The sequence below is a fragment of the Scyliorhinus torazame genome, chromosome 2, assembly GCF_047496885.1.
Source record: "Scyliorhinus torazame isolate Kashiwa2021f chromosome 2, sScyTor2.1, whole genome shotgun sequence".
Lineage (NCBI taxonomy): Eukaryota > Metazoa > Chordata > Chondrichthyes > Carcharhiniformes > Scyliorhinidae > Scyliorhinus > Scyliorhinus torazame.
In genome coordinates, this window is record NC_092708.1 from 189,080,742 (window position 1) to 189,096,451 (window position 15,710).

The 15,710-nt window shown below is 59.8% G+C and overlaps 1 protein-coding gene across 4 annotated transcripts in view; it reads left to right on the forward strand.

The window, feature by feature from the left end:
• Window positions 1-15,435, forward strand: part of LOC140394342 (CASP8 and FADD-like apoptosis regulator) — an 80,721-nt gene extending 65,286 nt beyond the window's left edge. For all 4 annotated transcript variants that reach the window (XM_072481557.1, XM_072481544.1, XM_072481562.1 and 1 more), the window contains exons 10-11: window positions 903-1,410; window positions 12,935-15,435. In XM_072481557.1, coding sequence (XP_072337658.1) covers window positions 903-1,410; window positions 12,935-13,064 — 638 coding nt within the window. In that variant the 3' untranslated portion in view covers window positions 13,065-15,435. The remainder of the gene's footprint in view (window positions 1-902; window positions 1,411-12,934) is intronic.
• The last annotated feature ends 275 nt before the right edge of the window (window positions 15,436-15,710 follow it).

Sequence of the window (15,710 nt, forward strand, 5' to 3'; positions counted from 1 at the left end):
GCCCTACATAGGGTAAACTCTTCGTCCTCGTGCGCCAGGCTTTGCCTGATACAATTTAAGGTTTTGCACAGGGCACATATGACCGGAGCACGGCTCAGTAAATTTTTCGGGGTAGAGGATAGGTGTGGGAGATGCTCGAGAAGCCCAGCAAACCACACCCACATGTTTTGGTCATGCCCGGCACTGCAGGGGTTCTGGGTGGGGGTGGCGAAGGTGCTTTCAAAGGTGGTGGGGGTCCGGGTCGAGCCAGGCTGGGGGCTGGCTATATTCGGGGTTGCAGAAGAGCCGGGAGTGCAGGAGGCGAGAGAGGCTGATGTTTTGGCCTTTGCGTCCCTAGTAGCCCGGCGAAGGATACTGCTTCTGTGGAAGGAAGCCAAGCCTCCGGGCGTGGAGGCCTGGATAAATGACATGGCAGGGTTTATAAAACTGGAACGGATAAAGTTTGCACTAAGGGGTTCGGCTCAGGGGTTCACCAGGCGGTGGCAACCGTTCATTAACTACCTCGCAGAACGAAAAAGGAAATGGGAATGTAACAGCAGCAACCCAGGGGGGAGGGGTGGGTGGGGGGGGGGGGGGGGGGGGGAGGGCCCAGGTGGGACCTCAGGGGTGTTTTTGTAAAGATATTGGTACTTGGTTATGTATATTGAATTGCTGAATTTATTATTTGGGAGAGTTATTATTTTTGTTATGGCAGTTGCCATTTAGTTTATATATTATTTATTTATTTGTTGAAATACGGTCACGGTTATTTATATTGTTTTGCTGTTGTAAAAAGGGGAAAAACCTTTGTCCTGTTTTGTTTGGCCGAAAAAGTTGAATAAAATATATTATTAAAAAAAATATATAATGCTCCCATTCCTGTGTATTGATTTTGTGCTCCTGCTCTCGGTTGTTTTTTCCAGAATTATTGAAGAAAACGTTTGAGGCGCTACAATTCCGGGTCCTCCTCCACCTGTGCGTAGAGCTGGACGAGCTGAAGGAGATTCTGAGAGAAACTGCGCAGCGGGAGGATCTGGTCGCCCTTGACTGTTTTGTGTGCTGTATTGTGAGTCGAGGGACAGTGGACTGTGTATTGGCGATTGATGGGATCAGCCCCGGCCTCCCGTTTGACCAAATCCAACAGTACTTCAAAGGGCAGAGCTGTCGGGCCTTGCTGGGCAAGCCCCGCCTTTTCTTTGTTCAAGATTTCCTCACAGCCACGGCCAATCCTGACAGTCTATTGGAGACAGACACTGCTCAGAGTAACAGAGAGATGGTGCAGGCTGACAGTCGCCCTTGGGAAGAAGTAGTTCCTCAGGAAGCAGACATCTTGTGGAGTTGCTGCCGTGTGTCTGAGCATGTACTCATTCAGGCACCCCAACAACCATCATCATTCATGCGTTCGCTGTCGGAATGTCTGCATCAACACAAGTGAGTATTGGAGAGCTATCAGGTACAGCAACTGAACTCTGAGCCCTGGTCACAGGTAATCCCAGAGTGTACCCCCCCCCTCCAGTCACAGATATTCCAGATTCCGCCCCCCATTCACAGGTAATCCCAGAGCCCCTCCTCTCAGTCACAGGTAATCCCAGAGTCGTCGTCCCCAGTCACAGGTAATCCCAGTCCCCCCCTCAGTCACAGGTAATCCCAGAGTCGTCGTCCCCAGTCACAGGTAATCCCAGTCCCCCCCTCAGTCACAGGTAATCCCAGAGTCGTCGTCCGCGGTCACAGGTAATCCCAGTTCCCCCCCCCCAATCACAGGTAATCCCAGTCCCCCCCTCAGTCACAGGTAATCCCAGAGTCGTCGTCCCCAGTCACAGGTAATCCCAGTCCCCCCCTCAGTCACAGGTAATCCCAGAGTCGTCGTCCGCGGTCACAGGTAATCCCAGTTCCCCCCCCCCAATCACAGGTAATCCCAGTCCCCCCCTCAGTCACAGGTAATCCCAGAGTCGCCGTCCCCAGTCACAGGTAATCCCAGTCCCCCCCCCAGTCACAGGTAATCCCAGAGTCGCCGTCCCCAGTCACAGGTAATCCCAGAGTCGTCGTCCCCAGTCACAGGTAATCCCAGTCCCCCCCTCAGTCACAGGTAATCCCAGAGTCGTCGTCCCCAGTCACAGGTAATCCCAGTCCCCCCCTCAGTCACAGGTAATCCCAGTCCCCCCCTCAGTCACAGGTAATCCCAGTCCCCCCCTCAGTCACAGGTAATCCCAGTCCCCCCCTCAGTCACAGGTAATCCCAGAGTCGTCGTCCGCGGTCACAGGTAATCCCAGTTCCCCCCCCCAATCACAGGTAATCCCAGAGCCGCCCCCCCCGCAGTCACAGATAATCCCAGAGCCACTCCCCCCAGTCACAGATATTCCAGATTAACCCCCAGTCACAGGTAATCCCAGAGCCCCTCCCCCCAGTCACAGGTAATCCCAGAGCCCCTCCCCCCAGTCACAGGTAATCCCAGAGCCCCTCCCCCCAGTCACAGGTAATCCCAGAGCCCCTCCCCCCAGTCACAGGTAATCCCAGAGCCCCTCCCCCTAGTCACAGGTAATCCCAGAGCCCCTCCCCCAGTCAAAGGTAACCCCAGAGCCCCCGCCACCCCCCCAGTCACAGGTAATCCCAGAGTCGTCCGCCCCCAGTCACAGGTAATCACAGAGTACCCCCCCAGTCGCAGGTAATCTCTGAGCCCCCTCCCTCCCCAGTCACAGGTAATCCAGAGTCGTCCGCCCCCAGTCACAGGTAATCACAGAGTACCCCCCCCAGTCGCAGGTAATCTCTGAGCCCCCTCCCCCCCAGTCACAGGTAATCCCAGTCTCCCCCCCCCACAGTCACAGGTAATCCCAGAGTCATCCCCCCAGTCACAGGTAATCCCAGAGCCTCCCCCTCCCCAGTCACAGGTAATCCTAGTGCCCCTCCCCAGTCACAGGTAATCCCAGAGTCATCCCCCCAGTCACAGGTAATCCCAGAGCCTCCCCCTCCCCAGTCACAGGTAATCCCAGTCTCCCCCCCCCCCAGTCACAGGTAATCCCAGTCTCCCCCCCCCCCAGTCACAGGCAATCCCAGAGTCCGACCCCCAGTCACAGGTAATCCAGAGTCGCCCCCCCCAGTCACAGGTAATCCCAGTCTCCACCTCCCAGTCACAGGTAATCCCAGAGTCGCCCCCCCCAGTCACAGGTAATCCCAGTCTCCACCTCCCCCCCAGTCACAGGTAATCCCAGAGCCGCCACATCCCCCCTCCGCCCAGTCACAGGTAATCCCAGTCCCCCCCCCAGTCACAGGTAATCCCAGTCTCCCCCCCCCCCAGTCACAGGTAATCCCAGTCCCCCCCCAGTCACAGGTAATCCCAGAGCCGCCACCCCCCCCCCCCAGTCACAGGTAATCCCAGTCGTCGTCCCCCAGTCACAGGTAATCCCAGTTCCCCCCCAGTCACAGGTAATCCCAGTCCCCCCCCAGTCACAGGTAATCCCAGTTCCCCCCCCAGTCACAGGTAATCCCAGTTCCCCCCCAGTCACAGGTAATCCCAGTCCCCCCCCAGTCACACGTAATCCCAGAGCACCCCCCCCCCCAGTCACAGGTAATCCCAGAGCCGCCACCCCCCCCAGTCACAGGTAATCCCAGTTCCCACCCCTCCCAGTCACAGGTAATCCCAGTCCCCCCCCAGTCACAGGTAATCCCAGTTCCCACCCCTCCCAGTCACACGTAATCCCAGAGCACCCCCCCCCAGTCACAGGTAATCCCAGAGCCGCCACCCCCCCCCCCAGTCACAGGTAATCCCAGTCCCCCCCCCGCAGTCACAGGTAATCCCAGTCCCCCCCCAGTCACAGGTAATCCCAGTCCCCCCCCAGTCACAGGTAATCCCAGTTCCCACCCCTCCCAGTCACACGTAATCCCAGAGCACCCCCCCCAGTCACAGGTAATCCCAGAGCCGCCACCCCCCCCCCCAGTCACAGGTAATCCCAGTCCCCCCCCCCAGTCACAGGTAATCCCAGTCCCCCCCCAGTCACAGGTAATCCCAGTTCCCCCCCAGTCACAGGTAATCCCAGTCCCCCCCGAGTCACAGGTAATCCAGTTCCCCCCACCCCCCCCAGTCACACGTGATCCCAGTCCCCCCCCAGTCACAGGTAATCCCAGTTCCCCCCCTCAGTCACACGTGATCCCAGTCCCCCCCCAGTCACACGTGATCCCAGTCCCCCCCCCAGTCACAGGTAATCCCAGTCCCCCCCCAGTCACAGGTAATCCCAGTTCCCCCGCCCCCCCCAGTCACAGGTAATCCCAGTCCCCCCCCCCAGTCACAGGTAATCCCAGTTCCCCCCGCCCCCCCCAGTCACACGTGATCCCAGTCCCCCCCCAGTCACAGGTAATCCCAGTCCCCCCCCAGTCACACGTGATCCCAGTCCCCCCCCAGTCACAGGTAATCCCAGTCCCCCCCCCAGTCACACGTGATCCCAGTCCCCCCCCAGTCACAGGTAATCCAGACCCCCCCCCAGTCACAGGTAATCCCAGTCCCCCCCCCAGTCACAGGTAATCCCAGTCCCCCCCCAGTCACAGGTAATCCCAGTTCCCCCCGCCCCCCCCAGTCACAGGTAATCCCAGTTCCCCCCCCAGTCACAGGTAATCCCAGTCCCCCCCCAGTCACACGTAATCCCACAGCCCCCCCCCCCAGTCACACGTAATCCCAGAGCCCCCCCCAGTCACACGTAATCCCAGAGCCCCCCCCAGTCACGTACTCCCAGAGCCCCGCCCCCCAGTCACACGTAATCCCAGAGCCCCCCCCCCCAGTCACACGTATTCCCCAGAGGCCCCCCCCAGTCACACGTAATCCCAGAGCCCCCCCCAGTCACGTTCTCCCAGAACCCCGCCCCCCAGTCACACGTAATCCCAGAGCCCCCCCCCCCAGTCACACGTATTCCCCAGAGGCCCCCCCCAGTCACACGTAATCCCCAGAGCCCCCCCCCCAGTCACAGGTAATCCCAGAGCCCCCCCCCAGTCACACATAATCCCAGAGTCCCGCCCCCCCCAGTCACAGGTAATCCCAGAGTCCCCCCCTCCCCCCCCCCCCCCAGTCACAGGTAATCCCAGTTCCCCCCTCCCAGTCACAGGTAATCCCAGTCTCCACCTCCCAGTCACAGGTAATCCCAGAGTCGCCCCCCCCAGTCACAGGTAATCCCAGTCTCCACCTCCCCCCCCCAGTCACAGGTAATCCCAGAGCCGCCACCCCCCCCTCCGCCCAGTCACAGGTAAACCCAGTCCCCCCCCCCAGTCACAGGTAATCCCAGTCTCCCCCCCCCAGTCACAGGTAATCCCAGTCCCCCCCCAGTCACAGGTAATCCCAGAGCCGCCACCTCCCCCAGTCACAGGTAATCCCAGTCCCCCCCCCAGTCACAGGTAATCCCAGTCCCCCCCCCAGTCACAGGTAATCCCAGTCTCCCCCCCCCCCAGTCACAGGTAATCCCAGTCCCCCCCCAGTCACAGGTAATCCCAGAGCCGCCACCCCCCCCCCAGTCACAGGTAATCCCAGTCCCCCCCCCCCAGTCACAGGTAATCCCAGTTCCCCCCCAGTCACAGGTAATCCCAGAGCCGCCACCCCCCCCCAGTCACAGGTAATCCCAGTTCCCCCCCCAGTCACAGGTAATCCCAGTCCCCCCCCAGTCACAGGTAATCCCAGTTCCCCCCGCCACCCCCCAGTCACACGTGATCCCAGTCCCCCCCCAGTCACAGGTAATCCCAGTTCCCCCCCTCAGTCACACGTGATCCCAGTCCCCCCCCAGTCACACGTGATCCCAGTCCCCCCCCCAGTCACAGGTAATCCCAGTCCCCCCAGTCACAGGTAATCCCAGTTCCCCCCGCCCCCCCCAGTCACAGGTAATCCCAGTCCCCCCCCCAGTCACAGGTAATCACAGTTCCCCCCGCCCCCCCCAGTCACACGTGATCCCAGTCCCCCCCCAGTCACAGGTAATCCCAGTCCCCCCCAGTCACACGTGATCCCAGTCCCCCCCCGTCACAGGTAATCCCAGTCCCCCCCCCAGTCACACGTGATCCCAGTCCCCCCCCCCAGTCACAGGTAATCCCAGACCCCCCCCCCCAGTCACAGGTAATCCCAGTCCCCCCCCAGTCACAGGTAATCCCAGTCCCCCCCCAGTCACAGGTAATCCCAGTTCCCCCCGCCCCCCCCAGTCACAGGTAATCCCAGTTCCCCCCCCAGTCACAGGTAATCCCAGTCCCCCCCCAGTCACAGGTAATCCCAGAGCCCCCCCCCAGTCACACGTAATCCCACAGCCCCCCCCAGTCACACGTAATCCCAGAGCCCCCCCCAGTCACACGTAATCCCAGAGCCCCCCCCCAGTCACGTACTCCCAGAGCCCCGCCCCCCAGTCACACGTATTCCCAGAGCCCCCCCCCCAGTCACACGTATTCCCCAGAGGCCCCCCCCAGTCACACGTAATCCCAGAGCCCCCCCCCAGTCACGTTCTCCCAGAGCCCCGCCCCCCAGTCACACGTAATCCCAGAGCCCCCCCCCCAGTCACACGTATTCCCCAGAGGCCCCCCCCAGTCACACGTAATCCCCAGAGCCCCCCCCCAGTCACAGGTAATCCCAGAGCCCCCCCCCAGTCACACATAATCCCAGAGTCCCGCCCCCCCAGTCACAGGTAATCCCAGAGTCCCCCCCTCCCCCCCCAGTCACAGGTAATCCCAGTTCCCCCCTCCCAGTCACAGGTAATCCCAGAGTCCCCCCCCCCCAGTCACAGGTAATCCCAGTTCCCCCCTCCCAGTCACAGGTAATCCCAGAGTCCCCCCCCCAGTCACAGGTAATCCCAGTTCCCCCCCTCCCAGTCACAGGTAATCCCAGAGTCCCCCCCCCAGTCACAGGTAATCCCAGTTCCCCCCTTCCCAGTCACAGGTAATCCTAGTGCCCCCCCCCAAGTCACAGGTAATCCCAGTCCCTCCCCAGTCACAGGTAATCCGAGCGCCCCCCCCCAGTCACAGGTATTCCCAGAGTCGTCGTTCCCAGTCACACATAATCCCAGAGTCCCGCCCCCCCCAGTCACAGGTAATCCCAGAGTCCCCCCCTCCCCCCCCCAGTCACAAGTAATCCCAGTTCCCCCCTCCCAGTCACAGGTAATCCCAGAGTCCCCCCCCCAGTCACAGGTAATCCCAGTTCCCCCCCTCCCAGTCACAGGTAATCCCAGAGTCCCCCCCCCAGTCACAGGTAATCCCAGTTCCCCCCCTCCCAGTCACAGGTAATCCTAGTGCCCCCCCCAAGTCACAGGTAATCCCAGTCCCTCCCCAGTCACAGGTAATCCGAGCCCCCCCCCCCAGTCACAGGTATTCCCAGAGTCGTCGTTCCCAGTAACAGGTAATCCCAGAGTCGTCGTTCCCAGTCACAGGTAATCCCAGCTCCCCCCCTCCCAGTCACAGGTAATCCCAGTTCCCCCCCTCCCAGTCACAGGTAATCCCAGTTCCCCCCCTCCCAGTCACAGGTAATCCCAGTTCCCCCCCTCCCAGTCACAGGTAATCCCAGTTCCCCCCCCCAGTCACACGTAATCCCAGTTCCCCCCCAGTCACAGGTAATCCCAGAGCCCCCCCCCAGTCACACGTAATCCCAGAGCCCCGCCCCCCAGTCACACGTAATTCCAGAGCCCCCCCCCCAGTCACAGATAATCCCAGAGTCCCCGTCCCCCAGTCACAGGTAATCCCAGTCCCCCCCCAGTCACAGGTAATCCGAGTCCCCCCCCCAGTCACACGTAATCCCAGAGCCCCCCACCAGTCACACGTAATCCCAGAGCCCCCCCCCCACAGTCACACGTAATCCCAGAGCCCCGCCCCCCAGTCACACTTAATCCCAGAGTCCCCGCCCCCCCAGTCACACGTAATTCCAGAGCCCCCCCCCCCAGTCACAGATAATCCCAGACCACCCCCCCCAGTCACAGATAATCCCAGAGTCCCCGTCCCCCAGTCACAGGTAATCCCAGTCCCCCCCCAGTCACAGGTAATCCGAGTCCCCCCCAGTCACAGGTAATCCCAGTTCCCCCCCCTCCCAGTCACAGGTAATCCCAGAGTCCCCCCCCAGTCACAGGTAATCCCAGTTCCCCCCCTCCCAGTCACAGGTAATGCCAGAGTCCCCCCCCCCAGTCACAGGTAATCCCAGTTCCCCCCCTCCCAGTCACAGGTAATCCTAGTGCCCCCCCAAGTCACAGGTAATCCCAGTCCCTCCCCAGTCACAGGTAATCCGAGCCCCCCCCCCAGTCACAGGTAATCCCAGAGTCGTCGTTCCCAGTCACAGGTAATCCCAGAGACGTCGTTCCCAGTCACAGGTAATCCCAGCTCCCCCCCTCCCAGTCACAGGTAATCCCAGTTCACCCCCTCCCAGTCACAGGTAATCCCAGTTCCCCCCCTCCCAGTCACACGTAATCCGAGTCCCCCCCCCAGTCACAGGTAATCCCAGTGCCCCCCCCAGTCACACGTAATCCCAGAGCCCCCGCCCCCCCCCCCAGTCACAGGTAATCCCAGTCCCCCCCAGTCACAGGTAATCCCAGTCCCCCCCCCAGTCACAGGTAATCCCAGTTCCCCCCCTCCCAGTCACACGTAATCCCAGTGTCCCCCCAGTCACAGGTAATCCGAGTCCCCCCCCCAGTCACACGTAATCCCAGAGCCCCCCCCCCACAGTCACACGTAATCCCAGAGCCCCGCCCCCCAGTCACACGTAATCCCAGAGCCCCCCCCCCCACAGTCACACATAATCCCAGAGCCCCGCCCCCCACAGTCACACGTAATCCCAGAGCCCCCCCCCACAGTCACACGTAATCCCAGAGCCCCGCCCCCCAGTCACACGTAATCCCAGAGTCCCCGCCCCCCAGTCACACGTAATTCCAGAGCCCCCCCCAGTCACAGATAATCCCAGACCCCCCCCAGTCACAGATAATCCCAGAGTCCCCGTCCCCCAGTCACAGGTAATCCCAGTCCCCCCCCAGTCACAGGTAATCCCAGTCCCCCCCCCCAGTCACAGGTAATCCGAGTCCCCCCCCAGTCACACGTAATCCCAGAGCCCCGCCCCCCAGTCACACTTAATCCCAGAGTCCCCGCCCCCCCAGTCACACGTAATTCCAGAGCCCCCCCCCAGTCACAGATAATCCCAGACCACCCCCCCAGTCACAGATAATCCCAGAGTCCCCGTCCCCCAGTCACAGGTAATCCCAGTCCCCCCCCCAGTCACAGGTAATCCCAGTGCCCCCCCCAGTCACAGATAATCCCAGACCACCCCCCCAGTCACAGATAATCCCAGAGTCCCCGTCCCCCAGTCACAGGTAATCCCAGTCCCCCCCCCAGTCACAGGTAATCCCAGTCCCCCCCCAGTCACAGGTAATCCCAGTCCCCCCCCAGTCACAGGTAATCCCAGTCCCCCCCCAGTCACAGGTAATCCCAGTCCCCCCCCCAGTCAAAGGTAATCCCAGAGTCGTCGTCCCCCAGTCACAGGTAATCCCAGTTCCCCCCCTCCCAGTCACAGGTAATCCCAGTTCCCCCCCTCCCAGTCACAGGTAATCCCAGTGTCCCCCCCCCAGTCACAGGTAATCCGAGCCCCCCCCCAGTCACACGTAATCCCAGAGCCCCCGCCCCCCCCCCCAGTCACACGTAATCCCAGAGCCCCCGCCCCCCCCAGTCACAGGTAATCCCAGTCCCCCCCCACCCAGTCACAGGTAATCCCAGTTCCCCCCCTCCCAGTCACAGGTAATCCCAGTCTCCCCCCCCCCCAGTCACAGGTAATCCGAGTTTCCACCCCCACTCACACGTAATCCCAGAGCCCCCCCCCAGTCACACGTAATCCCAGAGCCCCCCCCCCAGTCACACGTAATCCCAGAGCCCCCCCCAGTCACACGTAATCCCAGAGTCCCCGCCCCTCCCCAGTCACACGTAATCCCAGACCCCCCCCCCAGTCACAGGTAATCCCAGACCCCCCCCCCTGTCACAAGTAATCCCAGAGTCCCCGTCCCCCAGTCACAGGTAATCCCAGAGCCCCCCCCCCCAGTCACAGGTAATCCCAGTCACCTGTGATGGAGGGGGACTCTAGGTTTATCTATGACAGGAGGGGTTCTGCCTTACCTGTAGGAGGGGTGGGGCTCTTGGTTTACCTGTGATGGCGGGGCTCTGTTTACCTGTGATGGAGGGGGGGGGCTCTGGGTTTAAAGCCAGAGCCCCCTCCATCACAGTAAAGACAGAAACCCTGTCACAGGTAAACCCAGAGCCCCTTCCTCGTCACAAATAAACCCAGAACCCATCCCCCCCTCTCCCTCACAGGTAAACCCAGAGCCCCCTCTCCCGCCATCCATCACAGGTAAACCCAGAGCCCCTCTCCCGCCCCCCCTCTCCCTCACAGGTAAACCCAGAGCCCCCCCTCCCGCCACCCATCACAGGTAAACCCAGAGCCCCCCCTCCCGCCACCCATCACAGGTAAACCCAGAGCCCCCCTCCCGCCCCCCCTCTCCCTCACAGGTAAACCCAGAGCCCCCCCTCCCGCCACGCATCACAGGTAAACCCAGAGCCCCCCTCCCGCCCCCCCTCTCCCTCACAGGTAAACCCAGAGCCCCCCTCCCGCCCCCCACTCTCCCTCACAGGTAAACCCAAAGCCCCCTCCCACCCCCACTGTCCATCACAGGTAAACCCAAAGCCCCCTCCCACCCCCCTCTCCATCACAGGTAAACCCAGAGCCCCCCTCCCGCCCCCCCCTCCCTCACAGGTAAACCCAGAGCCCCCCTCCCGCCCCCCCCCCTCTGTCACAGGTAAACCCAGAGCCCCCCTCCCGCCCCCCCCCTCCCTCACAGGTAAACCCAGAGACCCCCTCCCACCCCCCCTCTCCATCACAGGTAAACCCAGAGCCCCCCTCCCGCCCCCCCCTCCCTCACAGGTAAACCCAGAGCCCCCCTCCCGCCCCCCCCCTCCATCACAGGTAAACCCAGAGCCCCCCACCCGCCCCCCCCCTCCCTCACAGGTAAACCCAGAGCCCCCCTCCCGCCCCCCCTCCCGCCCCCCCTCTCCCTCACAGGTAAACCCAGAGCCCCCCTCCCGCCCCCCACTCTCCCTCACAGGTAAACCCAGAGCCCCCGCCCCCCCCTCACAATCACAGGTTAACCCAGAGCCCCCCTCCCGCCCCCCCCTCACCATCACAGGTTAACCCAGAGCCCCCCCCTCCAGCCACCCATCACAGGTAAACCCAGAGCCCCCCTCCCGCCCCCCCCCTCTCCCTCACAGGTAAACCCAGAGCCCCCCTCCCGCCCCCCCCTCTCCCTCACAGGTAAACCCAGAGCCCCCCTCCCGCCCCCCCTCTCCCTCACAGGTAAACCCAGAGCCCCCCTCCCGCCCCCCCCTCTCCCTCACAGGTAAACCCAGAGCCCCCCTCCCGCCCCCCCCTCTCCCTCACAGGTAAACCCAGAGCCCCCCTCCCGCCCCCCCTCTCCCTCACAGGTAAACCCAGAGCCCCCCTCCCGCCCCCCCCTCTCCCTCACAGGTAAACCCAGAGCCCCCCTCCCGCCCCCCCTCTCCCTCACAGGTAAACCCAGAGCCCCCCTCCCGCCCCCCCTCTCCCTCACAGGTAAACCCAGAGCCCCCCTCCCGCCCCCCCCTTTCCCTCACAGGTAAACCCAGAGCCCCCCTCCCGCCCCCCCCTCTCCCTCACAGGTAAACCCAGAGCCCCCCTCCCGCCCCCTCCCTCTCCCTCACAGGTAAACCCAGAGCCCCCCTCCCGCCCCCCCCTCTCCCTCACAGGTAAACCCAGAGCCCCCCCTCCCGCCCCCCCCTCACCATCACAGGTAAACCCAAAGCCCCCTCCCGCCCCCCCCCTCTCCCTCACAGGTAAACCCAGAGCCCCCGTCCCGCCCCCCCCTCTCCCTCACAGGTAAACCCAGAGCCCCCCTCCCGCCCCCCCCTCTCCCTCACAGGTAAACCCGGAACCCCCCTCCCGCCCCCCCCTCTCCCTCACAGGTAAACCCAGAGCCCCCTCCCGCCCCCCCCTCTCCATCACAGGTAAACCCAGAGCCCCCTCCCGCCATCCCCTCTCCCTCACAGGTAAACCCAGAGCCCCCCTCCCGCCACCCCTCTCCCTCACAGGTAAACCCAGAGCCCCCCTCCCGCCACCCCTCTCCCTCACAGGTAAACCCAGAGCCCCCCTCCCGCCCCCCCCCTCCCTCACAGGTAAACCCAGAGCCCCCTCCCGCCTCCCCCTCACCATCACAGGTTAACCCAGAGCCCCCCCCTCCCGCCATCCCTCACAGGTAAACCCAGAGCCCCCCTCCCGCCCCCCCCTCTCCCTCACAGGTAAACCCAGAGCCCCCCTCCCGCCCCCCCCCCCCCCACTCCCTCACAGGTAAACCCAGAGCCCCCCTCCCGCCCCCCCCTCTCCCTCACAGGTAAACCCAGAGCCCCCCTCCCGCCCCCCCTCTCCCTCACAGGTAAACCCAGAGCCCCCCTCCCGCCCCCCCCTCTCCCTCACAGGTAAACCCAGAGCCCCCCCCTCCCGCCCCCCCCTCTCTCCCTCACAGGTAAACCCAGAGCCCCCTCCCGCCCCCCCCTCACCATCACAGGTTAACCCAGAGCCCCCTCCCGCCCCCCCCCTCACCATCACAGGTTAACCCAGAGCCCCCCACTCCCGCCATCCATCACAGGTAAACCCAGGGCAAATCAGCCCCTCCAAATTGATCAGCCCTTCGCTAACACAGCGGTTGAAAAAAGGCATCAAAATCCTTGATTTATGAATAGAGTACAAAAAGCAGCAAGTTATATTAACCATTTTATAAAACATTGATTGTGTGTCAGCTGGAATATTGTGTGCAATGCTTGGCGCCGGTCTCCAGGAAGGATGACAAGGTGTTAGAGACGGTGCTGAGATTTATTGTGCTGTAACAGTGTGTGGTCCAGGTGTTTATGGAGCAAGTATCACGGTTTGTATCTCAGCTGTACGTCTCTCTCTCCCATTCTGCAGATGTGATTTGGTATCGATGCTAACAGAGGTGAACAGGCAAACAATGCTGAGAAACCGTCAACTAGCCGGTGAAGAGCCTGCACCCCTGGTCCTCCGACACACCCTGAGGAAGAAGCTCATCTTCCCCTGAGGGCACTCACAGCTGGCACATTACTCATGTTTGATCATAAGATGAGACTGTCTTCACCACTAGATAGAAATCTCCTAGCAATGGAGCCTGACCACTTAAACAAGCAAGGCTTGAGGCATCGTCTCAATCAGGAGAGGATAATCAGGCCCACAGAGGGATCTAGGATGGGCAAAAGAGATCTTAGAACAGGATAGGGGATTAACATAGGGAGAGATCTAGACTGGGGTAAAGGGGGATTAACACAGGGAGAGATCTAGACTGGAGTAGAGATACTAACACATGGAGAGATCTAGACTGAGGCAGTGGGATTAACGAGGAATATCAGAGGGAGGGATCTAGATTGGGACAGAGAGATTAACATGAAGAGCTCTAGTCTGGTATAGAGAGATTAACACAGCGATCTAGACTGGGGTAGAGAGATTAACACATGGAGAGATCTAGACTGAGGCAGTGGGATTAATGAGGACTATCACAGGGAGAGATTTAGGTTGGGGTAGACAGATTAACAGCTCTAGTCTGGTATAGAGAGATTAACACGGAGCGATCTAGACTAGGGTAGAGAGATTACTCAGGAAGAAATATAGACTGAAATAGAGAGATTAACATGGGATGAGATCTATACTGAGTCTGGGATTATCACAGGGAGAGATCTAGACTGGTAGAGGGATTAACAGGAAGAGATCTAGACTGGGGTAGTGGATTAATACAGAGCGAGATCTAGACTAAGGTAGAAGGATTTACACGGAGAGATCTAGCCTGGGTAGCGGAATTAACTCGGAGAGATCTAGACTGAGGTAGTGGAATTAACACAATGAGAGATCTTGTCTGAGATTGGAGAATTATCACAGGGAGAGATTAGACTGGGATAGAGGGATTACCACATGGAGAGATCTAGTCTGGTGTAGAGAGATTAACACAAGGACAGATCTAGACTGAGGTAGAAGGATTAACACAGGAAGAGATGTAGCCTGGGGTAGAGGGGTGAATAGAGGGAAAGATATAGACAAGGGTAGAGGGATTACCCACAGGGAATGATCTATCCAGGGGATGGGGATTATCGCAGGGAGAGATTTAGCCTGGGGTAGGGGGATTAACATGGGGGAGAGGTGGGTTTCACCCCCACAACCCAAAGATGTGCAGGGTAGGTGGATTGGCCACGCTAAATTGCCCCTTAATTGGAAAAAAAATAATCGGGTACTCTAAATTTAAAAAAAACACGGAGGAGAGATCTGGATTGGGATAGAAGGATTAACACGGAAAGATCTAGCCTGGGTGGAGATATTAATACAGGAATCTACACTAGACGGATTAATACAGGGAGATATCTAGATTGAGGTAGAAGGATTAACACAGAGAATGATCTAGACTGGGGTAGAGAGATTAATGTGGAGTGATCTAGACTGGGGTAGAAGAGATTAATACAGGGAGAGACCAAGCCAGGAGTAGAAGGATTAATACAGGGAGAGATCTCGACTGGGGTAGAGCGATTAACACAAAGGGATCTGGACTGAGGTAGGATTGACACAGGGAACGATCCAGGCGGGTAGAGAGATTAACGCAGAGAGATCTAGACTGGGCTAGAAGGGATTAATACAGGGAGTGGTCTAGACTGGGCTAGAGAGGATTAACACAGGAAGTGGTCTAGACTGGGGTAGAGGGATTACCACATGGAGAGATCTAGTCTGGTATAGAGAAATTAACACAAGGATAGATCTAGTCTGGGGTAGTGGATTAACACGGTGTGATCTAGCCTGGGGTAGGGGGGTTAACATGGGAAATAGATCTGGATTGGGGTAGAAGGATTAACACGGAAAGGTCTAGGCTGGGTAGAGCGATTAACACAGGAATTTACACTGGACTGATTGATACAGGGAGCGATCTAGACTGAGGTAGAAGGATTAACACAGGGAAATATCTAGACTGGGGTAGAGAGATTAATGTTGAGTGATCTAGACTGGGGTAGACGGGATTAATACAGGGAGAGACCAAGACGGAGTAGAAGGATTAATACTAACACAGGCAGGGATCTAGACTTGGGTAGAGAGATTAATGCAAAGAGGTCTAGACTGGGGTAAAGGGGATTAATACAGGGAGTGGTCTAGACTGGGGGAGAGGGATTACCAGAGGAAGAGATCTAGATTGAGGTACTGGGATTAACACAGGGAGAGATCTAGTCTGGGATATGGAATTATCACAGGGAGAGTACTAGACTGGGATATGGAATTATCACAAGGAACGTACTAGACTGGGGTAGGAGATTGTCACAGGGAGAGATCTAGCCTGGGGTAGTGGGGTTAACATAGGGGAGAGATCTAGCCTGGGGTAGTGGGGTTAACATAGGGGATTGGGGTCAGGGGATTAATGCAAAAAGAGATCTAGACCAGGGTTGGGGATTAATGCAGGATTGGTTCGAGACCAGGGTCGGGGGGGGGGGCTACTGCAGGGAAGAATTTGGACTGGGGTCAGGGGATTAATGCAGGGTGGGTTCTAGACCAGGGTCGGGGTTAATGCAGGGTGGGTTCTAGACCAGGGTCGGGGTTAATGCAGGGTGGGTTCTAGACCAGGGTCGGGGTTAATGCAGGGTGGGTTCTAGACCAGGGTCGGGGGAGTTGGAGGGGGGCGCTGATGCAGGAAAAATCTAGACTG